Raw genomic sequence first — 26,217 nt, 5'->3', positions numbered from 1 at the left:
ACCGTGACGAGGCATTGGAGGAAGATTTTAGTGGAGGCTGTTGGTAAGAACTCCAGTAGACCCATGACCTCATCAGTTTGTGTCTTCCCTCTGCAGTACACATTGTCTCTCCTTAGCACTCTTACTCTGTGCGGTCCTTGTTCAAGTCTTTCCATGATTCCTCCCAGATGGATCCCACTAATGTGATCCATGAAACATATATGTAAGTAGGGACAAGAGCATTTAAATAGGGCAATACAGTGTGAGGGAATTTGGCTGAGAGTCAGAGGACCTATGTACTAGTCTCTGCCCTGCCATTTACTAGCTCTGTGACTTTGGGCAAATCACCTTCCCTGCCTATGTGTTAGTTTCCTCATATGTCAAACGTGGTACGGGCTAAATTCCTTCTAGCTGTGTGTGAATGTGATCAAATTCCAAGTATTATGTGTGTAAATGGTAAATTGTACTTTATGTGTGAAAAATGAGTTGTCCAAATACCATATTGTATAAAACCTTCCTCTTGCTCTTTGAAGGTACTGAGTTCTGCCACAATAGACTTAAAAACAATTTTCAAGAATATTTCAGTAAAACCATCTACATATTTTGCAATAAGTATCTTTCTCAAGTAGAAAGTTTTTTTTTATTGTTTTTCCCTGTTTGTGAAATCAGAGTACTTTCATTGGAGTATTGAAAACTGGAACCAGAAATGACAAGATTCACTTTATTTGGTGCTGCACAGATGAAGCATAAAGTCATCCATGTTTTTTAAGCCAGCATGTCAGAATCTTTAAAAACAATCATTGCTGCTATTTGCTTTTATGTTATAATTCTTTTTCAAAGTACCCCACTCTTCAGTTCTCACCATGTTCCCTGTCCTACACAGGAAAACACTTAAGCAAAGCCAGTTGACCCAGAAGCCACTTCTGATAGTATGTACAGCTTTTTGTACCCTTAGTCCTCCACTCCTCTGTTGAGAGGAGGAGAATCTGTTTCAGCATCTCTTCTCTGGAATCAAGATGGTCATTGAATTGAACCTAAATTTTAATGTTTTCATTGACATTATTATAAGCATTATGTGTCTTGTACTCCTGATTCAGTTTTCCTCTTTCTGCATCAGTTTACCCAAAGTCTTCCCATGCTTCCCTGAATTCCTCATATTTGTCATTTCTGCAGTGCAGTAGAATGCTAGTACATTCGTGTTCTACAGCTTGTTTAGGCATTCTCCAATCAATTGGTACCCACATTGTTTTCAGATTTTTGCTGCTACTACTACAAGAGCATTTGTTGAAAAGTGCTATCATGAGTATTTTTTTATGTGGAAATTTTCTGTCTTACCCTCTTTGGGATTTGTCCCAGCATTGGAATTGCTGGGTCAAAGGGTATTTACAGTTTAGTGGCTTTCCTCACACAATTCCAAGTGATTTTGTAGAACTTTGTAATAGCTCACAGCTCTGTCAGCTGTATTAATTTCCCTTTCTTTTCAGAGCCCTTCTAATATTGACTGTTTTTATTGTTTATCATCTTTGCCAATCTGATGGATAATGTGATGTGAAACCTCACAGATGTTAAAATATGCATTTTCCTTATTAATAGTGATTTGGAGCATTTTTTCCCTCTTAAAATGTTTTTGTTGATTTTTTTTGAACATTCCCCCACCCCAATATATCCCTCCTCCCAGAGAGCCATCTTCTATAGCAAAGAACAAAATAGAGAGGAAAAAAGCAATTCAGCAAAACTAACTAAGACATGGCATATGTGATGTTTTCACTTCTACAGCCCTCCACCTCTGCAAAGCAAAAAGCAATGTGCATTTTCTCATCTCTCTCTCTCTTTTTTTTTTTTGGCCAAATTTGGTCATCATAATTATATAGCATTCATTCTCGATTTGTTTTCTTTCCATTTTACATATTGTAGTCATTGTGTATATTATTTATCTGGTTGTGCTTACTTACATTTTATGCAAGTTTTCCCATGCTTTTCCACATTCTTCATATTTATCATTTTTACAGTGATGCAGTATTCCCTTACATTCATATGTCACGGTTTGTTTAGCCATTCCTTAGTCAGTGGGCATCTACCCTAATTCTTGTTTTTGCTGCTATGCAAAGTGCCACTATAAATATTTTGTTGCATGTGTGACCTTTGTCTCTTTTACTTTTGGGGGAGTATATGCCTAGCAGTGGGATCTCTGGGTCAAAGGATATGGACAGTTTAATCACTTTCCCAAACTACTTTCCAGAATGGTTGGCCCAATCATAGATAGCCCTACCAATAGTGTGTTCATGTACCTTATGGTTGATTGGAGTGTTTTTCATATGGTTGTTGATAGTAATAATTGATATAGCTCTTTAAGATTTGAAAAGCACTTTAAATACATTATCTCATTTGATTCTCACAACAACCTTGTGAGGTGAGTGCTACTGATATTATTCCCATTTTAAAAATGAGAAGTTGCCCTGAGAGTAAGTGTCTGGGGGTGGACTTCCAGCCTAGGGCTTTAGGCTTCTCTGAACCATACTTTTTGCAATTAATCTTTTGTAAACTGTTTATTCATATCCCTTGACCGCCATCTATTGGGAAATGACACTGGGGAGACTTTAAAAAAGAATAACCAGGGACATGAACACAATAATATAAAGAAAAGGAACTTCGAGAGATTTCAGAGCTCTGATTGACACAGTGATCAGTCATGACTTTAGAAAACTAAGAATGTAGCGGGCCAGAGTGCATCAGACATGACCCGTATGTTGGTGGGCTTTGTTTGACAGTATCTGTCATATTGTGAAGCTCCTCTTGGGAGGAGGATGTGTTAGTAAGTGGTGACAGAGGTGCAATAAAAAAAAGATAGGAAGGAACATCAATAAGAAATTAAAAATACACAGAAGGAAGCAAAAAAAAAATTCAGAGGAATTTTTTCCTATAAACAGAAGGGAAAATTTTGTTACTGCCTTGTTAAATAAAACAAAGTAACAGAAGTTCAAATACAATCTTTTTATGCTTTGTATATTGAAATGTTTGTTGATAATTGTTAAGTTCATAATAAAAAAGAAAAAGAGAACCAGAAGAAGGCTTTTAAGTTTGTTGGGTACATCCTTCATGGAGGCTTTAGAGAACAGACAGAGGCAAGAATTGTACAGGATAAGAAGGGTGGGAGAGTTGTTCTCTGTGCTGCTAAAGGGGGCATAAATACCAGTCATTAATCCATTAAAGTATAGAGGTATGTATGTCCAAATGGATGTTGTCCCTATAGAAGTAGCTCTCTTGGGATTGTCTGTCTGCCTATTCCAAGGTGTAGTCTCTGGCCTTGACTTTAGGGCCAAATTATGAGTCATGCAAAGAAATGAGTCATATTATTTTATAGTCGTATCCCAATTTTGACCCTAAGCAGAATAACTTGTGGAACACTTTAAGACTTCTGGAGCATTTTCTTCATAATAATGAGCCTGTGAGGTATTTTGTTGTTGTTCAGTTGTTACAGTTGTATCTGACTGTCTGTGACCCTGTTTGGGGTTTTCTTGGCAACAATACTGGAATGGTTTGCCATTTCCTTCTCCAGCTAATTTATAGGTGAACTGAGGCAAACAGGGTTAAGTGATTTGCCCAGGGTCTAATAAGTTTCTGATGCTGGATTTGAACTCGTGAAGATGAGTCTTCCTGTTTTGAAGAAGTCCAGTGCTATAGCCACTGTACCACCTAGCTATGGGGTATGAGCACAGCTGTTATCATTCTTATTTTACAGTTGAGAGAACTGAGGTTCAGGGATCCTGAACTTGTCCATGATCACACACTAAGAAGTGGGAGCCATTTTCAGAGCCTGACATCAGAGCTTGATCATTCATTTACCCACCTTATATGTACCAGATTTGTTCAAATGACTTTTGGCTGTTTACGTGTCAGATTCATCCCGTCACCACTACTCTTCATTCTGATCTAATACATTTGTTACTGGAAAGATTAGGAGGAGACGCAGGCAGCTTGGTGTAGTAGAGAGTGAATTGACCCAGGGACCAAGAAACTGGGGACCTTATCCCTCCTCTGCCATTAACTCACTTTGTGACCCTGTACAATTCACTCTCTTGAGTCTGTATTTTTTTCTTTAGTAAAATCAAGGGATTAGATCAAATAGTAATCTGGGACTTATGAGTTAGAAGGCAAAGATCTGCAACCATTGAGGATTTTCAACAGAATATACTGAAGACCCTGAGCCTAATTCTTTAAGAGACATTCTAAGACTGGCTTGAGCAATGGCAGCATATTTGGAATAAGTGTATAAGTTTAGAGAAAGGCAATGTCATATAGTGGAAAGAGTATTGGCCCAGGATTCTGAAGAGACCTGTATTTAGATCCTGGCTCTGGCTCTCACTTAATTTTTTATGAGGAGACTTTTTTGTAAATCTTAAAGTACTGTATAAATGTAAGTTATTATTATTATTGTTATATCTCCTAGGAGAACTACTTTGCTGGATAGAGCACTCATTCAGATGAGTAAACTTTGGTTTCTTTGTATTAAAAGGAAAAAAAAAACCTCAACAACAATAGTTAGTAAGTCCCCCTCACTTTATAGTCGCACCTTTTATAGAACCTGCACCTCGAATGGTGCTCTGCAGAAATTGGCCTTTAATGTTTCATGAATAAATGTTGATCATGGAAGAGAGTTGTTTTTGGAATGGAGGGGAGCAGATTTGATTTATTCTGTCCCCTTCCCAGCGAAAGGCATTTAACGTGAGCTTAGGAATATCTAGGGGAAGAGGAGCTGGACCTAGAATTAAGATATTGAGTGCTTCAGTAGGATTCTGGATGTGCTTGGCTGTTAGATTTAATTCCCAGAAAATGTTGTCAGTGAAGGCTGCTTTCATGAATTTTTCAGGCAGGTAATGAAAAGTTCTCAGTTTTGAGCTGCTCCTTAGTATGGCAGACCAGGTATAGTTGCAGTGTTGCTTAGGCAGGAGGAAAAGTTATTAAAGGAGCTATTCTGAGTCTCTACCCCAGCACCTGGAGTAGTGTATGAACATCTTAGAGAGGCAGATTTGGGCGTCCATAATGGAAAATTTCCCAAGAATAAGAGCTGTTCTGAACCAAAATGGGCTGGGAGGTAATGGGTTCTCCATATTTATGGAGCCTGAATAACCAATTGTTCACGATGCTATAGAGTTGGATTATCAGGGGTTCTTAACCTAGGGTCTGTAAACTTTTTTTTTAAACAATTGTGATAATTGTCTTTCAATATAATCAGTTTTCTTTGTAACCTTATCTGTTTTATGCATCTAAAAACATTTTTCTGAGAACGGGTCCTTAGGCTTCACCAGACTGCTAAAGGGGTCCATGACACAAAATGGGTTAAGAATCCCAGAACTAGATGATCTCTGCGATGCCTTTCCACTCCCAAGTTGCTGTAATTCTATGACACTTAGTAGAATATGACTGTTTCAGCCAGCCTCCAGAAGCCCTTTGACACAGGTCATCAGCCCTGAGGCTCAAACACAGAGTTCAAATACAGACATTCTCACCGTGCCCATGAACACACAAACAGCCATTTCATCACTCAGGAAAAGGAATGAGTATGTTTGGCATGAACACAGTCTAGCACCTAAGGAGTTAAATTGAATTAATCTTTCACAATCGGCACTGGGAGATTTCTAGTCAACTGGAATTTTTAACAGACAAAATCTTTCATCTGTCTTTACACCAATCTTTGTACAATCCAGCCCCCTCCCTGGAGGATTTATTGTGGTTTTGATCTGCATTGCCTCAAACCATTGAAATCTTTTCAAAGCAGCAGAGATTTTTTTTTCTTCTTGTTACTTTTTTTCTCTTGCAGTACTCTGGTACCAAGAGTGGACACAGTTTGCTATTCAGCCTGATCAAAGCAGTCTGCACCAATGTAACTTCCTGATCTTACGGGGAACAGAACTAAATGTTTCCATGTTCGGCTGAGATGGATCGCCAACTGTCGACAGAGCAGTTGCATCTGGCAATAATTATTTACTAATTCTACTCACCGTTTGATCTGGTTTGCAGTGTACAGCTGCAGCTATCAAGGCCATAAGAGAAAGTGGAATGAATCTGAATCCAGAAGTCGATGGGACAGTAATTCGGGTGCCAATTCCCAAGTAAGTTAAGTGACTCTCAGGTGAAATTCATACAGTTCAGCTGAATTCAGCAAATATTTATTAAGTGCAAGGCCTTATTCTCGACCTTGGGCATACAGAGATAGATGGACTGTCCATCATGGTTTTATCATTTATAGGATGTCAGAGATGGAAAGGATCTTAGGAAAAAATGTCAGAGGTTGAAGAAATTTTAGAACATACAGTATTAAGATCAGAAGATGTCTTTTAGAAACTGTCCCTTTATATATTATTTTATGCATGAGAAACAGGTCCAGAGATGTCAGGTGACTTGCCCAGAGTCAAGTTTCCTGTAAATTCAATAAACCTTTATTCAGTAGCCAGTATGTTAAAAGACACTGAGTGAATTGAATTGAATAGGACACAGACCTTGCTCTCTAATTGCTAATGTTAGTGTCAAATACACAAATACATTGATATAAGAGGGGATTGAGATAAGGTCAGAGGAATATTCTAGGCCACAGGGGTGGGGAACCTGTGGTCTCTAGGCCACATGTGGCCTTCTAGGTCCTTGGGTATGGCCTTTTGACTAAGTCCAAGTTTTACAGAACAAATCCTTTTATTAAGGGGATTTATTCTGTGAAGTTAGTATTCATTCAGAGGGCCACACTTGAGGACCTAAAGGGCCGTATGTGGCCTTGAGGCTGCAGGTTCTCCACCCTTGGTCAGACTGTGTGATCTTATAAGATCTGGTCTATGCCAAGTGCTATGAAAATCAAGGAGAAAGAAATCACAGTTGTGAAGCAACAGGGCTGTACATATGACTTGTTTTATATTATGTTGGAGTTGGAGTCAAGGTGAGTTGGGTTCCCATTCTACTAATGGCCCTTACTAGCCCTGTGGCACTGGGCAAGTCACTGAATATTTCTAAGCCTCATTTTCCTCATCTGTAAAGTATGGATAATAGCGTCCATATTCCAGGGTGGTTGGGAGCTTCAAAGGAGCTATTGTATATAAAGTGCTTTGTAAACCTTTAATGTCAGCTTTGTAAGGCATGTTAGGCATATTATCCATGCCTTACTGCCTTGTATGGGAATACCCTAGGACTCTGTTCTGGGCTCTTTACTCTCTTTACACATATTCTCTTCATGATCTCAGGTCTTACAGGTTCAACTATCAGATTATTTCCAAAATGACTTATCTAGCTCTCATCTTTCTTCTGAGCCTTAGTCTAGGTACAGGAGTGGTGAACCTTCGGTCTTGAGGCCACAAGTGACCCTCTAGGTCCTCAAGTGCAGCCCTTTGATAGTGAATCCAAACTTTACAGAATCCATAAAATCCTACCCCTGGACCTATGACTGTGTGCTGGACAGCTCCACCTGGATATCCCAAAGGCATCCAGACTCATTTCCAAAACTGAACTATTATCTGTCCCCTGAACCTAATCATCCTGTTTCTTCCAGTCACCAGGTTCTCAGCCTAAGCATTATCACTCAACTTTTCACTCTCACCCATTCCTCATGTATAATATATTGCTAAGTCTTGTCAATTCTAATTCTACAACATATCTCATATACATAATGGTATTTAAGCCCTTCTCTCCATACACCCCCATAGCTACCACACTTCAAATCCTTATCACTTCTCACATAGGCAATTGTAGTAGCCTCCCAATTAGTCTCCTTGGCATCCAGCCTCTCACCCTTTGCCCTCCCCAATCCATCTGCCACAGATGCTCTTTTGTTAGTCCAAAGGTACAGGTCTGACTATGTTGCTTCTGTACTCAGAAAGTTCCAGTGGTTCTACATTCCTTCTAGAATAAAATGCAAAGTTTTCTGTTTGGCTTTCAAAACCTTTTATAAGCTGACTCCACCCTACCTTTCAAGGATGATTTTAATTCACACCTTTCACATATTCTAGTACTGCCAAACTGACCTCTTTGCTTTCCTTCATATACAGTTCTCTGTCTCTTTCCTCCATGTCTTTTCACTGGATATCCTGCATGCTTGGAATATTCTCCTCACCTCTTAGAACACCTTGATCCCTCAAGGTTACACTCAAGTACCACCTTCTCAAAGTGGCATTTCTCAATTCCCCCAGTTGTTAGAGCCCTTCCCCCCCAATCACTTTGTATTTATTTTGTATATAATTCTTGTGGTTACTTATTTGTGAACATGTCATATCCTACCAGTATAAATATAAGCCTCTAGAGGACAAGGGCTCTCTCATTTTTCTGTTTGTATCCCTATATCTGGCCCAGTCCATAGTGCTTAATAAATGCTTGTGTTTTTTTTAATTAATTGATAGAATGCTTCAAAGAGAGAGCATCTTCTGAAAAGTGGAGCTGATTTTCAGTTCAGTTCAATGAAACAATTAGAGTGGAATGTAAGACCCTGTGGCAACTACAAATAAATACTCTTGCTGTCCTCAGAGAGGTTATAGTTTGTTTTGGAGGGTTGAGACAAGTATACAAATACATTTAATAACAAGGCAGAATGTAATAATAATAATAACTCATATTTGTATATAACCCTTGAAGACTTACCAAGCACTTTCCTCACAACAACCCTTTGAAGCAAGTAGCATAAGAATTATCATCTCCATTTACAGACAAAACCAAAGCTATGTGATTTACTCGTTATCACATAGCTAGAAAGTGACAGAGGCCTGGACTTGAACCTAGTTGTTCTGCTCCCAAGTTGGTTACTGTCTTATACCATTTGTGCTTCATAGAGTATGATCAATATCATAAGACAGTTAAAAATTTTTAAGAGGATTCAGTTTTATGCTGTTCTCCTTTGTCAGAGAAAAGAGGGATTATGTCCATGGGAAAGTCTGATAAAAGGGGAAGCGTGTGAGGATTTTAGCTGGTGGAATTGGGCAGGGCATTCCAGCTAGAGGGACCAGTGTAAGTAAATTCTTGTGAGTGGGAAAGCCTCAGCAAGTAGTACCCACATTGTTTGCATTCTTTGACCTCTGTCCAATGTTGATGACCATATTGGCCAGCTGCTAGCCTTTGTCCATTATGGATTAGACAGCAATTTATCAATGGATTCTTTACTTTAAGATCCTTGTGGTTGGAGCTCTTTCCATCTACGTGCCTGTCATTCCATCTGTTTTTATAAATAATCATAGTAGCTGGCTGTGGTGCAAAGCTAATTAGAACATTGTTTCTAGACTTCATGAGATTAAAGCAGGATTCCAGAATTCTTTCACTTTATGCACAAAAACCAGCTAATCAGGTTCTTTCTCCCCCCTCCCCAACATTTTGGCTTCTAAACAGATGCCTGAGTGCTCTCATATTAATATTGTTGCCAGGATTAGTAGCACATTGCCCTGGGATGAGCCTTCTATTAAGGAGGCAGGAGAAGCAGCTTTGAGCTGTGGCTTTGCCATTAACTAGCTGGCCGGTCAGTCTTGGTCCAGTCATTTATCTCCCTGGCCTTCATTTTCCTATTCTGAAAATGAGGGGTTAGAGCAGGAGTGGGGAACCTGCGACCTTGAGGCCACATATGGCCTTCTAGGTCCTCAAGTTCAGCCATTTGGCTGAATCCAAGCTTCACAGAACAGATCCCCTTAATAAAAGGATTTGTTCTATAAAACTTGGACTCAGTCAAAAGGCCACACCTGAGGACCTAGAAGGCAACATGTGGCCTCGAGGCTGTAGGTTCCCCACCCTTGGTTAGATTATATGGTCTTACAAGATTTCTTATAGCACTAACACTCTGTTTTCTATGTTCTGACATCTGATAGAACATTTATTAAATGCTTACTATGTGCCAGACATTGTCTTAAGTTCTATGGATGCAGATGTAAGCAAGTAAGACAGTTCCTGCCCTCAGTGAGCTGAATTCTAATGGGGGAAGTTAACCCAGAAGGGGAAGTTGGAAGGTGAGGCAGTGGGGGTGGGGGTGGGATGTGATACACCTACATGTGCTGTGGCACGATGTGGCAATAGTGAGGAAGTATTGGAGAGGACTGGTTCTGGGGGAGATAAGGCCAAATCTCACCTACCAGAGCCTGGTATTGCAGGGGAGGAGTCCAAAGTTTGTCTTGTGGAGGGTTGCAGGTAGCAGATGAAGATGTTGACTGTTGTGGAGATGGCTCGCAAGTCGTCCTGTAGTGTTATGGGCCCTTTCAATATCTCTACTCTGTGGCCAGTTCTCCACTATTTTATTTTAGAGCTCCTCTAACTTCAGTGTTCTGTGCTCTAAGCTCTGATATTCTCCAAGGTCTCTTGCAGCTCTGGCTGTCTGATATAATGAATTTGTTGTGAATGAATTTGTTACATTGTTGTAATAGATCCATCCTTTAATGCTGAGGCCCGCGCTCATAAGGATATTTTTATGTCAAAGGTCTAATTTGCACATTATGGAATTCTGCAGTCCCAGAAGAGTTCTTCATTCCTTTGGTGTGAACTATGTAACTTCATACTGAAGGACTGGGGAGTTTAACTACCATTTACAAAGGCATAGGAATCTGTTCTGTTATGTTAGAGTAGGCAATGGGAGTAATCCAAGAGAAAAATGACAGAGCAAACCTTTCTGCTTCTGTAGACTCCATTTTACATACTTTTTTCTCACTTTAACCGGGTAGGTGAGGGTCCTGAGGACATTACTGAATTATATGTTGGGGAGTTTTCCAGCTAGAAATTGATTTCTCAAAGGCAAGATAGCATGATTAAGAAAATTGATGTAAGAGTAAGGTGACCTAGGCTCTTACTCTAACTTTGCCCTAGCTCACTTGGTAACCGTATATAAAACATTGGTGTCTTTGTGTCAATTACCTCATCTGTAAAATCAGCATACTAGTACATGGTAACCTAGAAGAATAATTTGGGGGGGGGTAATAGAGATAATGTATTAAATGCTTTGAATTCCTAAGAAGGTAGAAACTATATAAACACAAGATATCAATATTATCCTTGAATCCATTTGATGGTATCTTTGAATTAGTGTGCCAACATACTTATAAACTTTAAATCACTATGCAGATGAGTTATTAAAGATAGATCTGTAGAATAGATCTTCACACAGATGATGTATTTTCTATACACATATATATTCTCCATAGGGGTCTTCCTCTGATGCCTTATTTTGCTGCCAGTGTGACCGTGGGATCTCACAGCCTTTGCCATTGGGAGCACAGGCTCTGATCGGTTCCACCAAGTTGGAAAGGCTTTTAGTATAGTCCTTTTGATAGTCATACGTGGGTGTCGTCGTCTGCCACTCGAGGACTGTCTCATGAGCAAAGAGGCTCATTGCCACAGAGTTGACCACCTGATGAGAGGTAGTGATTGGTGGTGTTGGAGTGTGTGTGTGTGTGTGTGTGTGTGTGTGTGTGTGTGTGTGTGTGTAAAAGTGGGAAAGGAGGTGGACCAGTCCTAGAGTCACACTGAGGGATAGTAAAATGGACACCCTAGGTACTCCATTGGCATTTGTGAACCAGAGGCAGGCCTTTGGTGTATTGGGTAGATCCTTTCTGGAAAATTTACAAAAACAATGACCAGTGTCACCCAGAATGAGATGCCTTGGATAGGTTGTGATCTGTACCAGTTAAGGGTACTTCCCACACAAATGAGACTGTTTTGAAGTATCCATAAATCTATTCCACAGCTCTACCTTTAATAACTCTTTTGTATAGTGATTTAAAGTTTACAAGTAAAGTGCTCACCTCATAATAAACTTGTGATGTAGATAGTACAAACACCATTGTCTCCATTTTACAGATGAAGGAACTGATACTGAGAATTAAAATGACTTCTCGTGCCCTCATTTGTCCTAGGTCTCTTTTCCTTTTCCCATTTGTTGGGAGTAGGTGGAGTTGAGCTCTGAATAAGAGGCCACCTCTGTCCTCTTCTCTCTGATATCTTCTTCCATTGCCTATCTAATTACTTTGAATTGGCGTACTTCATCTGGCCTCAGATATCCCAGACCATGTTTCAGCCTTCACATCTCATCCATCTCTCCTCTCAGGCCATCCACCTGGCTATTCATTTCTCCCTTCCCTAGCCACCACTCCCCTATTTGTGGTGTTTTCTCCTACTATATTATAAACTTATTGAAGGCAACAGGCATTTATTAAGCATTTACCATGTGCCAAGAACTGTGCTATGCACTTAAAAAATAGCTCATCTGATCCTCACAACAATCTTGTGAGGTAGGTGCTATTATTGTCATCCCCATTTTACAGTTGGGGAAACTGAGGCAGATGAGTTAAGTGACTTGTCTTGCCTAGGGTAACAAAGCTAGTAAGTCTCTGAGTCTGGATTTGAATTTAGGTTGTCTTGATTCTAGGTCTAGTGCTCTGTCTACCTAACTGACTTCCTTAAATTTAGGGACTGTCTCTTTTTGAATTGTGTCTCCAAGGCTTAGCACAGTGCCTGTCACATAAGTGCCTAATAAAAATTTTTTTTCATTCATTCAGCTCAGATTACTGAAGAGTAGTTTGATTTTTAATAAACATACAGTTTGTTCCTTGAATATGAACTTTAAGGAAATAAGGAATTTCTGGCAGGTAAATCCCAAACGAAAACAACTAATCCTATTTCTTGTAATGCCTTTGTTTCTTTGTTTGACAAGGAAAAGGTTGGTCCTTGGTCTTATTCTTGGTCCTATTGGACCTATTCTTTTAAAAAAAATCACCTCTGTGATTTGGTCCTATTGGTGCTGTTCTTTTAAAAATCCCCTCTGTCCCCTTTCCACTAAGGACTCTTTGAGCCTCAGTTGAGTTAATTACAGTCATTCCCCCTGTGCATTTGGAAATCAGTGTGCCTCTCTGAAGGAGGGGCCTGATGATCAAGAAAATTCCACCCAGAATCTTCTGTCTAGGACTTTTATACTCCCATTTGGTAGGTTACTGACCCTAAAGTTTCATATAGTATGATAAAAAAAAAAAACCCCAGTTGGTTAGAGTGAAAATAAATGCTTTCAAATTCTAGTTCTGCTCTTTGCCCCTGTGGGACCTTGGGAGAATCCCTATCTCTGCACCTCAGTTTCCCTAGAGGTGGTTGGACTAGATATATTCTAAAGTCCGTTTCCATTCTAAATCCTGTAATCTTGGCTGAAGTACTCTAGCTTAGATTCTGTCTTTTCAAAGCTATTTTCCTATCATCTGATGAGCCCCAAATGCTACTCTCCTCCATTTATGCGCCAGCTACTATATCTGCCTTGTGGTTGATTGTGCTAAAGGGATAGTGTGTCTGAATTACACATTCCAGGAAATATTGGTAATATCCTCTCTTACACACACGCATACTTGGAACTTTGGCATTCTTTAAAAAGAAAAATCAGTTAAGAATGACTCAAAGACCTCATTTTGGATTGAGAGCCCACAAGTTTCCTTTGAGCAACTGCGGCTGCTTATAGTGGAGTTTGCTACCTCTTTCGTTAGTACCCAGATACCAGCCATTGCTGCTCATTTCTGAGTAATTCATTCTGTCGGATGATTTTCCACAAAGAGTGCTTTTCTAAAGCAAGTATCTGGTGGGCTTCCCATCAATCCGCGGGACACTCGCTTCCTTCTATTTGGCCTTGCCACATCCAAAAGACAGCCATCATTTTCGAGAGAAGCTTCATGCATTTAAGCTCTAGAGAGGCCCACATGTTTCCATGGTTTGCCTTGTGTGTATAATTGCAGCACACTCCTAAGACAGGAGACCCAGTGTTTAGGCACCTGCTTGCTGATTGAAAGACACAAAGAGAAGCAATCAGTTTCGCAGACACACTTCTAAAGGAATTGAGCTTTCCACAGAAACTGGAGAGAAAGTTGTCACCAACACCTATGCAAAACGTTGCATAAATAAGAGGCCACTTCTGTCCTCTTCTCTCTGATATCTTCTTCCATCACCTAATAGACTGATTTAAAATGCGAAGAAAGTTGCCAGCAATCTTCCAGGTTAGATAGCATCATTAACGTGTCTAACCCCTCTGAGCATACACCCCTCCTGCTGCACTCAGATTGGAAGAGGGACAGGGACAACAGTGACTAATTACACATCTATACGGGCTCAGAATTTTCCAGTACCACTGATGGGGTCACAGCATTGTCACAGCACGGTTTTCTTACAGCAGGGCTGGACGCAGTAACCTTGATCAGACCACAGATGTAGTGCAGCGTTCAGTTCTGGCTGCCACAGTGTAGGAGGGCCATTGACAAGCCAGAGCCTGTCCAGACATTGGCTAGGTTGGGGGAGGAGACTGTAGACAATTCCGTACAAAGATTTATTGAAGGAACTGGAAGTGTTTAGCCTAGAGAAGAGAAGACTTGGGGAACAATATTGTCATCATCTTCAAGTATCTGAGGACTTGTCAAGACTTAATTTTCTTGGCCCTGGAAGGCAAAACCAGGACCAGTGGGGAAGAAGTTATAAGGAGACAGGTTTCAACTCAGTGAAATCTGGTAGGACTTCTTGTTCAGAACTGGAATGGGCTTCCTACACAATCCAGGAGTGTAATGAGTCCTACATCATTGGAGGGTCTTCAAACACAGGACAGATGACCACTTGTTGTGGATACTACCCCAGGTTGAGGTAAAAGTTGTTGACCTCTCGGGTCCCTTCTAACTCATTTCTTGTTTTTAGTATAAGGGAAAGAGTCATGGATTTTGAATCATGTTGAAATTTTCATTTTGCTACTTAGTAGTTGCGTGACCTTAGCCAGATTGCTTCCCCTCTCAGCCTCAGTTTTTTCATCTGTCAAATGAGAGGACTGGACTCCCTGACTTTTTAAGGTCCAAGAATTAGAGTTCTCCCATTCTAACTTATCATTGTTTTGGGGTACAAAGGTTACCAACCAAAGGTCCAATTACTTAAATGAGAGATGGCACTGGCATTTGTCAGACAGATGGGGATGCATGAGCTCTGTGACCTCAAACCAAGATGCATAGGAAATCAGGCCACACTGTACAAACAAAAACATTTCCTTCAATGCCTCAGAGCCCCAAGTCCCCAGGCTGCCCCCGCCTGATAACAATAAAGCTGGTGGAGTGTGCTCATGGCAGATTTGCCGTCCTGCTCTTCCCATCCCTGGGGAGGAGTTCTTTTCACAGAATCCTAGCAGGAAGATGGCTAGATTCACACTCCTATATTTTACCCTGCCCCTTAGAAGATCAGAGATGAAATACTGGAAAATCCCCTTCCCTAGAACAGCAGGACGTTCTTTTTCTCTGAAATCCATTTGTATCATTTCTTTTGCCAGGTCCCAGGCCTAGAAGGTTTAAACAGTTTAAACAGTTCTCATTTAATACATGGGATCATTTCAATACGTCTTTTAGGTTTGTAAACACCTTGCTCACAGGAGTTTTGTGATGTAGGGGGAGAATTTCATGAATTACCTAAGTTGGGTCTTGAAGGAAGAGAAATGTTACAACAGGTAGAGATGAAGGGGGCACATTTGCCAGAGAATAGAGGACAGCCCGCTCAAATGCAGGTGCAGGAGATAGCAAGATGAAATTGGGCCATTGTGAGCAGTGCAGTTTGGCAGGAATTTAAAGTACATGAAAGGGATATAATGTGAAATAAGATAGACTGGAATCAGATTGAGGAGGGCTTTGAATGCTAGAGCTAGAAGTTTGTATTTTATCCTGTAGGTAATAGGGAGCCTAATAAGATTGTTGGACTTAGAGTTGGAAAGGACCTTGGAAGAGAGATCATCTAGTCTGATTCTCTTATTTAACAGATGAGGAATTTTGAGACTCACAAAGTATATTTTTCAAAGAGTTAGGCAAGGAAAGGTTTCACTTTCATGAAAAAAAAAAGTGGATATATTGGTGTTCTGCTTCATTAGACTGAGCTCCTTGAGGACAGGTGCCATCTTTTGCCTTGTTATCACAGCCTAGAATACAGTAGGCACTTAATAAATGCTGGTTGACTTAATTCTATGAATTCCTGCCTCAGTAGCTAGAGTGCTTTAGAGAAGGGAAGGTATCCAGGCATTTTCAGATCTTAAGGGATGATGATTCATTTACAAAAGGATTTTCACTTTATAAAAAGCTTTGTAGCAAAGGTCTTAGAAATCTGGAAAGCACCAAGATTATTTAAGTATTGATTTATTATAGCTAGAGTTCTTAACCTTTTTTGTAATATGGACCCCTTCGGCAGTCTGGGAAACCTATAGACCCTTTCTCAGAATGATATTTGTTGCCTACATTCATAATTAAAGGAAATGCTAAATTTGTTAGAGGTTACTAAAAATAAAGATGTAGGTCAGGGACCCCTAGAAAGTAAGGGGTCTGTGGACTCTAGGTTAAGATCCCTTGCTTTGTAGACTTGTACCATCATGGTGGCACCATAAGCAGTGGAAAGAATACAAACACCAGGTTGGGATGTTAGAAGATTTAGGTCTTAATCCTGGTCTTCTACTTATTCACAGGTTGACCTTGGGCAAGTCATTGAACATTTTGTGGCCTATTTCCTTACCTGTAAAATAAAGGAACTAAGCTGGTTTTAAGGCCCCTTCCAGGGATGGCAAAGCTGACAGTGAGGTCTAGGATTGGAGAACCATAAATAAATCCCTGGAGCTGATTGAAGATCTGTTAGACATATAGATAATGCTTCTCTGGGACTTAAAGCAAGTCAGTAGGAAAAATAGAATCCTCGTTACAAAATGGGCACTAGAACAAAGCATAATAACACCCTGTGTTTGGGAAGTGCAGCATACTTTTCAGAGCACATGCATCACCTTGATCACTGAGTTGGGGATCAGGAGATCTTGGTTTCAATCCTCCAGTTCTGGCACTTAGTGATATGTTTTTGGGCAAGTCCTTCTCCAGTCTTCAGTTTCCTCCTCTGTACAATTGTCATGATAATTCTTAGCATGTTGCTTCAAAGAAGTATTTTGAGGAAAGTATTTGCTAGGCTGTAAGCCTCGTACAAATGACCTGTTTTTATCATTACACCAAATTTCAGTCTTTGGAGGCATATGAGTGACCCTGGGCTTTTGAAGGTTCTGGAAGAATCACCAAAGATGAAGCCCTCCTTGTCCTTTGTACCCAACTGAAAGGGATCTCTTTCATCTTAAATTTATTGTAGCATTTTGCCTTGATGGCTACCTTGAACCTGCTTACTTTTTTCCTTATATCATAGTTCTTTAATTGACTGGCTTCTGTCTTCTTAATAAAGAACCAGGATGAGGAGAGCAGAGATATATCTCCCTTGCCTAGGGGAGATATCTTCCTTAAATGTAGTAGATAACTTAGTAAATGTTTGCAAAATTGGGCTGAATTTGTATCTTAGCACCTGACGCAGCACTTTGCAATTTAATTTATTTGAACAAATATTTATTAAATGCTGTTTTGTACTGAATATTGTGATGGGAAAGATAAGAAGTATAAGTGCAGTCAATACCTAATGTATATTAGTTTTAATGTCATTGAAACTATGTCCTCCACCAGTGTTGTACTCCAGTATCTCATCACACAGAATTGATACTGGGTTCCTATAGACCCTGCCATTGGTATTAGGCAAACAATGGTAGGCCCCACCAAGCTGAAAAGGCTCTCGAGTATGGGTCTGATGAGGACTCTAGATATGTCTTTGTCTGAAGACCAAGTTATTAAGGTTGTAGAGGCTCATCCCCAGGTTGACTGTAAGGTAATGCCACTTTTGTCCCTAGCATTTCTCAAACACCATGTAGTAAGTTGCAGAGGAGTGGCTGTCTTGTCTTGTTGGAAGGACTACTCTCCTAGAACCCTGTAGTATTTAAGTATTATATCCCTTATGCCTGGCACAATTTAATTCAACATATACATTAATGTCTGCTGTATGTAAAGCACTGTGCCAGGTAGCAGGGGAGACACCAAGTTTGGGCACATAGTAGATGCTTGGTAGATGTTAATTGAATTGAATTGAAAACTCCTTGAAGTCGTTTCCCATAAATGTAATCAGAAAACCATTTAAAGTTGAATATACTACCTAATAGCTGTCTTTTGTAGTCATTACATCTGTGTGTGTTGCCTTCTTCTCCTTCATCACCTGCTAGATAGCTCTATGTACATTTGTCGCACTGATGTGTAAATAATAGGAAGCACTTATCTTACCATGGGGACTCTTGTCTGCCACGTGTTGGGAGTGGGGCGTGCCCTCTGCACATTGTTCCAAGGGATATATTCAAGGAGTCCAGGAAGGTGCCTGTCTTGGATATATCAGGAAGACCTAACCAGCAGAGTTTGTCTAAACAATGCCTCACCCTGTGGCCAGGGCCAAACCTGCTGAGTGGTTAAAACCTTTGCATTGTGTCCTGGGAGATCTCTGACCCTGACGGAAGGGGCTGCTGTATTCATCAGCTGGCACAAGGCCCAGCTGGAGGGTGGACCCTGCACTGTCTGTGGAGCCCTTCTGCACTAGGTGTGTGGAGTCCTTTGGAATGAGGGGGCTGTTAGCCCTGCTGCACCACCACACACCTGCGCTGGGCAGAGTACACCTGGACTGCTGCTTTTACTTCTAGGCAGCCTAGAACATTTGAGAAGGGACACTGACAACCTGGAGCACTTCCAGAGGAAGACAGCCAGCATGGGGAGAGGATCTGAGATGCTGAAATCACAGGCTGTAGAGCTGGAATTAACCTTAGAAATTTTCTAGGCCAGAACTCCCTTGTTTAAAGAGAAGAAACTGAGGCCCAGAGAAGTTAAATGAACTTTTATATAGTCTGTAGCTGAGCTGGGACTTGAGCTCAGGTCCTCTGATCCCAAATCCGATGCTCTTCCTCCTATACTATTCTGCTTCTCAGTTCACAGGATCATAGGACCACAGATTTAGAACTGGAGAGGACCTTAGAGACTATTGAATCCAAATCTTTCATTTTACAGATAAAGAAATTGTGGTCCATAGAGGTTAAATGACTTGCTGAGTGTTATGCAGCTAGTATCTGAAGCAGCATTTGAATTTGGGTCTTCCTAACTCCATTTTTGCTGCACTTTATCCTTCTAGCTGCCTCATTGAAAGCTCTAGGCCAGGAATGGTGGCCCACGCCTTTGGTTCCTGCTCTCGGGGAGGCTAAGGCTACTGATTTGCTTGAATGTAGGAGCTCTGAGTTGTAGTAGGGCTGAGCTAGTTGAAGGTCTGAACTAAGTCTGACACCAGTACAGTGAGTCCCCAACTTTGGAGAGCCATCAGGCTTAGTTCAGGGGTGAAGCCGCCCAGAGAGGAAACAGTATATTGAGGCTCTTGTGCCTATCATTGATAGAATTGAGCCTATAGATGACCACTACACTTCCAGCCTGGAACAGATGAGGAGACCCGATCTGGAAAGAAGTGAGAAGAAAAGATCTAGTGATGTTTAACCTGTAGAAAAGAACCTTGGGTTTGTAGATCTGGGACAGGGGGCAATGAAGAGTGACAGAGGAAGGTGTCGAATCCGTCTTCAGGGACTGTATAAATGACCCTCACAGGGAAGAAGGATCTGATTTTAACCCAAGGGGCAGAACTAGGAACAGTCAGGACCATGTTTAGTGCTCTTTGCACTGTACCACATTCCCTCCATCATGCGGCTATGGATCAACTCCTAATGGTACCTCAGAGCCTCAGGAACAGAAAAAAAAAAAGAGGTACATGAAAGATAAACCTGTAAATCCATTTCAGTCAGCATAATAAAAATCAGTATTTTGTGTAGATTTTTAGTTCCCTGAACAACCTGATGATACATTTTGTTTTTCAAAACTGAGGATACCTAGAAAAACTCCATTTACTTATAAGAATGATGGTTTCTTCAAAAACTCTCTAGTTCACATGGTAGCACAAATTTCCATGGTTCTTTACAAAGCACTTTCCTTACAACAACCCTTTGTAGTAGGTAATATAAGTATTATCATATACATTTTATAGATGAGAAACTGAAGTTCTGAGAAGTTCAACGACACACAACTGGTAAATATCCAAATATCTAGGACCTTTGAACCTAGGTCTTTTGATTTTCAGATCAGTTTCTCTTTCATTACATCAGGTTCTTTCCTGGCCTGTATTATAACAGAAAATAAATTTCAATAAATATGACTGATAAAATACTTTCTATACAATAAGTATATATCTATAAAGAATTATCTGCTATGAGCATCTTCCAAAAGTCATTTACATCTATTCTAACCTTTTTCAGACTGTTCATTTTCTACAGTTTATCAACTTAATCAATACTTGGATAGATGAGGTTCCTGAAATGCTGTGAGAGACAAATGTGTCTCTAGTGTCTAAGGGCACTGAACCCAGCAATTTATAATGATGGTTTCTTCCCTGGCAAGAGAAATGATGATACCTAGGGCCATCTTGCAACAAAATTGTGAAATATAGGTTACTTCAGTCCCTACAACCTTCCCTGTTTTTGCCATTTTACTCCTTCTGTGGGGCTCTGTGACTGATAAAGCTAGGTTAACAATCAATCATGATCAGCAGGTTGGAGACCATTATTAACTTATGCCTTGGTGAAAATTCAAGTTATGTGTGTCCTACTTCCAGGAGTATTTTCATTACCTCTAATTATGGAGTTGTAGTGGTGATGGTGATGGTGATGATGATGATGATGATTCTGATGTGATAATACTAGCTTTTTGGCATCTTACAGTATTGGAATTATATTTACAACCTTTATCTCATTGGAGCCTCACAAGCACCCTGAGAGGTAGTCAGCGCAAATAGTGTTTTTCCCAGAGATTAAATGACTTCCCCAAAGTCATGTAACTACCGAGTGGTAGAGCCAAATCTTCTAATTCCAAAGCCAAGACTCTTTGCCATATCTCAGTGGTCTGTGTTTAGAAGTTTAAGTGGCTTCCCACTGACAGATTATTCATGATGTTCTTTCTGGCATTGTGGTATGATTAGTTTGGGGGTTTGTTTGTTTTTTTTTTTTGGTGGATCAAGTTTCAGTTTCCATGTTCCTTCCCTGTTTCTTTTGCTATGCCAAAAAATAGAACCTAAAAGAAAATTATCGTTGTGATTTCCATTAATTGAATTGAAACTCATGAGGGCAACAAGGACCAGTCCAAATTCCTAAACTACTGACATGGTGGTTAGATCCCACTTCAGCTCTGGGATTCATATTTTTGACTTTGAAAGTATATTCTGCCTACAATCCTAAAGAATACTCATTTAGGCACAACTTAGGTGCCCAAATGTAAGTGATATATATACAAGGCCCTCTTCCCTTTCTCATGAACATTCTGACACAGAGTTCTCCTTGTACAGTACACTGCTTGCTCTTCAAAACGCTCCCTTTTCCATTGCTCCTTAAATTCCTTTAAACTTTTAACAACGACATTGAATGGGTTGTTTTAAGGAGGAAGAGGAAGAGTATGAAAACATAGGAGTAGCAGACAGGATAAGGAGACACCCACATCATAGCTCACAGAGAATCTTAAAAACTATAAATCTTAAATCCAGAAAGTTTACAGACCATAAGAATGTACAGTAAAATACTATTTAATGATAAGAATCAGGTGTTCTGGGAATAAAGGAAATCTGGACTGTAATCTAGTCAGGAGTCCAACTCTGCCCCTAAGTTGTGTGATTTTAGGAAACTAGCTTAACCTCCCTGAGTCTCAGCTTCTTCCTCTGTAAAATGGACTTAATTCATCACAGAAGGTGATTGTGAAGAAAGTCAAGTATAAGCTGTGAAGCAGCCCTGTAAATAAATAAACACTGCTATTGGTCTGGAGTGGTGATATCATTGGTATAGGTTACCCCCAGGGAGAAAACTCCATGCACCAAAGCAGATGGTGACACAGCCAGTATGTGTCTTGGGCAGGACTTGAACCCAGTTCTTCCTGATTCCAGGGTTGTTGTCTTCCACTACTTCTCCCCTCTTCTCTCACCCTGTCGAACTGCTATTATTACCTTATTCTAATTTGTCCCTGTTTTAAAGATGAATCATAGAACAATGAAGGGTTCAAAATACTCTCAAAGGTCACCCACACCCAGTCAACAATCTCTTCTGTCATATGAGAGATAGCCATCCAACCTCTGCTTGAAATGGAGGCTCAGAGAGGTTATGGGCCTTCTCCAGGGTGATGTAGCTCTTAGGACTTTACACCAGGGCCTGTGCAGCATGTGGCCTGTTTGCCACTTGTGGCCCACCAAAGGATTTTGGGCAGCCTGCAAAAAATGTATAGGATGTAAAACAAGCCTGCACAACATACTGCCATGGGCAGCTTTGACAAACCGCAAGTGGCCCCAGGCCTGCTTTATACTAACCCCAGGGTTTCTCTACAGAGGCATGATCAAGCTTTCTAACTGTTATTTTTCTCTTTTCAGCAGCACCTAAAATACAATAACAAATGTTTGGCTAATTTTTTTTTAATGTGACCCCTCCCCCCTTTTTTATTGATCAGAGTTACAAGGGAACACAGAGAAATGCTGGTCAAGCTTGCAAAACAGAACACAAACAAGTCTAAGGAGGCCCTGAGGAAAGTGCGGACAAATGCAATGAATAAACTGAAGAAATCCAAGGATACAGTGGCTGAAGATACAATTAAACTAATAGAAAAACAGGTAATTGCTATTTTCAGATCAGTATATAAATGTACATAAATTGTACATAACAGCTGCCGTAAATGCCCTGTGGGACAAGCAAGGCTGTAATAATTATAGGTCTCATTGTAGAGTGCTTTACATGTGGCAAAGTGCTGTCTTTGTACCATCCCAGTGAAGTCAGTAGTACAAATATTGTTCCTATTTTGTAGATGAGGATACAGGCCTGTAGAGGGGAAGTGACGTGCCCAAGGCAGGTACAAAGCCAGAACTAGAGTCAAGGCCGGAATGTGTGGGAAGGAGGATCATTGAGCTTTTGATCTGGGAGAGACCCAAGAGGTCATTTAGTGCTACCCTCCTGTTTTACTTCTGAGGAAACTGAGACTCTTAAACATTAAGTGACATTGTCAAGATCATACAGGCAGTAGGCAGCAGAGCTGCTAACTCCAAATTCAGTGCTCCTCACTTAGGACATGTTTCCTGGGCCTTCCAGCTGGAAGGAGTTTAGATTTGGGACCATCTGAGAGTTTTGAGGACAGCCATGGTTTAGGAGGAGTAATTGTGTGGCATTTATGCAGTGCTTTTTGCCTTACAATGAACCTTTCTCATAGCCATCCTGGGTGATGGCTGAGGAAACTGAGCCTTAGCATGGTGTCATACTTCCTAAGGGTCAGAGCCAGGACTTGAGCCCAGTTTCCCTGACTTTAGAGTCAAATCAAACAGCTTTTGTAGAAGGAATTAAGGAGGAGGTCATGGAAAGGGGTAGCTATGTTGACAACAGGGGTGCCCTGGGGAAGGTCCCTGGTGCCCCGAGTGTCCGATTTGCTGGTTGTTGGTAAGAGTTGGAGGTGGGAGATCCTGGAGGCTGGAACTCATGTCAGGGGTCTTGTACTCTTCCAGCACTGTAGTAAAGCACAGTGGATACTGGACCCACAATCAGGAGATAGAGCTAGGCTTAAATCCTAGCACTTAGACTAGATGTGAATATGAACAAGCCCCTTCAACTCTCTGAACCTCAGTTTCCTTATCAGTAAAATGAGGGAAATCATACTTGTATGAGATACAGCTCAGGCTTGTTGTGAAGAAAAGGTTTTGTAACCTTAAAGTGCTATAAAAATGTGAGTTGTTATTATTTCTACCAAATAGAGTCATCTGATGTCCCAGAGGTCTGTCCTTCCTTCCCTGCTTCTCCTTCCTTCCTTCCTTCCTTCCTCCCTTCCTTTCTCCCTTCCTTCTTTCCTTCCCCAGATGTACCTAGCATGTAGATTCTACTTCCTTTAACTCTTGCCTCATTCTTTCTTCTAGTTATTCAAGTGACACATGCTCAGAGACCATACCAGGCTCATAAAAGGAAGGTAGAAAGTGCTGTTGGGGCTGTAGAGCAGGCAGAAGCGAGGGCCTGAGCTGAACCCAGTGGGTTTCTGTGACATTTTGGGCAGGAGAAGGAAGGGCTCCTGCTGAGGTTTCCCAATCCCTTCTCTGCATCAGTAAATTGCTGCTGCTTTCCTGTGAGAAGCCTTGCAACGTTGGGGACTGGCAGACTTTCCTTACTTTTCCTGTGCTGTATTGGCCTCTTGCCTACAGTAGTAGCCACAGAGGCAAGAGAGCCACTTGGGTAAGAGAAAATGCTCCAAGAAGCTCGTCAGGGACTGGACCCATGTTCTGACTGACAAAGAAAACTCTTGGGTGAGAAAACTCCCTCTACTTCTCCAACATAGAGTCTTAGATAGTTGCCTCTTGCATTGGGAAGTTAAATGACTTGCCCAAAGTCAGAGGCAGAACTTGAACCTGGCTCTTCCTGGCTCAGGGCTCAGTTCTCTGTGTTGCTTTGTTGTCTATTGGATGTCATGTTAGAAATATAGAAATAGTGTTAAAATATTGCTGGAAAGAACTTCAGAACCCCAAATGTCAGGACATAGAACATAGACCTGGAGTGGGCTTTTGAATGTAGAACATTGACTATGGAATGACCTGGAAGGGGCCTGAAGGATGATCTGTGGTCTAGCACAAGCCCTGGTAGCACCTCCTAAGTTAGAAAGACAAAGCTCTATTTCCCCCAGCATTTAGCAGTATGTTGTTTTGCACGCAGCAAGTGTCTAATAAACGTCTGTTGTATTGCTTTATTATGAGTCTAGGCCTTACCTACCTACTGTTTGTGACTCTTTAAGCCAGTTTCCTCATTGATAAGGTGATGATTTCTGAGGTCCCTTCTAGCCTTCAGTCTATGATCGTCTATAATTGCATATTGCGAGACCAGTTTCTCCGTGTGGAGAGGCTTGCCACCACCACAGGGTTGGCCACTAGATAATTAATTTTTTGGCCAAGGCACTTCGGGAAGACAGCTACTAAATCATGGAGGAATTTTGATTTCTCTTGGTTATGGGGAATACCCACAAGGGTGAAATCATGGATCTTTTGAAGTATACCTTTGTTTATGGTTTCATTTCCTCCGTTTGTCATGTAAAACATTGAGTTGGAGTTTTTACTGATGAGACAGAGGCCAGCAATAATGCCATTAAAGGGCTAGGATCCTTTGTGGGGTGTTTTGAAATCTTTGCAGGGTATTTCAAATCCCTTTCCAAATCTACTTTATGTATGCACAAGTTTTAATATGAGGCTAATACTAGTTCATTTAACAGCCTGAATTTCAGTAGCACTTTATAGTTTTAAAAAATACATTTTCTTCACAGTAGCACTGAGGTAGGCAATATAAGGATTATTGTGTCCATTTTGCAGGTGAGCAAATTTTGACTCAGAGAATGGGTCTGACTTTTTTAAGATCCCACAGCAAGTTAGTGGAACAATCTGGGACTCCAACTCAGGTCTTCTCACTCTAGCCTAGTACTCTTTCCACTACCCTGTGTTGCCTTTCCAAATATTTTCTTCTATAGTATTTGACTTCCTTCACAATGGAGAGGTTGTCTTTACTTCTCTAGAAGAAGGGGTTAACTGTCTACTCTTGAGTTTATAGGAAAGAAAAGGTCCAATTCTAGACTTGTCCCCTGTAGGTTTAATTTCCCTCTCCTCCCTCCTTCCCTCCCAGTCTCCCCCAGCCCCTTGGCCTGGCAAAGCCATGCTGATTGAGGACTGAGGTCCTCCCCTCTCTAGCTCTGACATCTGCTGGCCTTCTGTTTTACCTTCGATCTGTCCTGCTGCTGAAACAGGCCTGCTAAACATGAAAGTACTTGGCAGCTACGGATGGCGTCTTCGGCCAAGAATCTTTCACTACAAACCTTTCAGAGAAGTGAAGCCACTCAGAAATAAACTAACCGTGCTGCCAGTAGGGACAGAGAAGAAGTTGAGTGCTGACTGCTGGGAAGTAGAGAAGGAGGAAAGCCATCGATTCAGGGTGCCAGGAACTTGCCTCAGGGCTACTCCTTCCCCTGACTCCCAGGCAGGCTTCAGGAAAGGTAGCCTTGAAGGCCAACCTGCTTTTGGAAGGGATTTCAACTGGTCCATTCCCCTTCTTCTTTGAAGCCCTGCCTTGTGACTGAGCCTAGGCCAGTCCAGAAAGGCCCGGGGGTTCTAGCACAGCCTGCACTGTACTGGAAAGAGGACTCAGTTCCCCCAAACCTCAGTTCTTGTCTTTTCCTGCCACTTAGCTATATCACTTTTCTTCTCTGGACCTCAGATTCCTCATCCATAAAATGTGGGGGATTAGATTAGATGTTCTCTGTGGTCCCTTATAGCCCTGTTCACAGAAACAGAATTTCAGAGTTG

The 26,217-nt window shown here is 41.1% G+C and overlaps 1 protein-coding gene across 2 annotated transcripts in view; it reads left to right on the top strand.

Moving 5' to 3' along the window:
* MRRF (mitochondrial ribosome recycling factor) overlaps positions 1 to 26,217 on the top strand; it is a 55,437-nt gene that overhangs the window by 18,759 nt on the left and 10,461 nt on the right. For both annotated transcript variants that reach the window (XM_020967618.2, XM_020967619.2), the window contains exons 5-6: positions 5,998 to 6,089; positions 22,359 to 22,518. In XM_020967618.2, the coding sequence (XP_020823277.1) occupies positions 5,998 to 6,089; positions 22,359 to 22,518 (252 nt within the window). The remainder of the gene's footprint in view (positions 1 to 5,997; positions 6,090 to 22,358; positions 22,519 to 26,217) is intronic.

This window comes from Phascolarctos cinereus, unplaced genomic scaffold (assembly GCF_003287225.1).
Source record: "Phascolarctos cinereus isolate Bilbo 61053 unplaced genomic scaffold, phaCin_HiC Scaffold_2;HRSCAF=192, whole genome shotgun sequence".
NCBI lineage: Eukaryota > Metazoa > Chordata > Mammalia > Diprotodontia > Phascolarctidae > Phascolarctos > Phascolarctos cinereus.
This window is presented reverse-complemented; position numbering and strand designations above follow the sequence as displayed.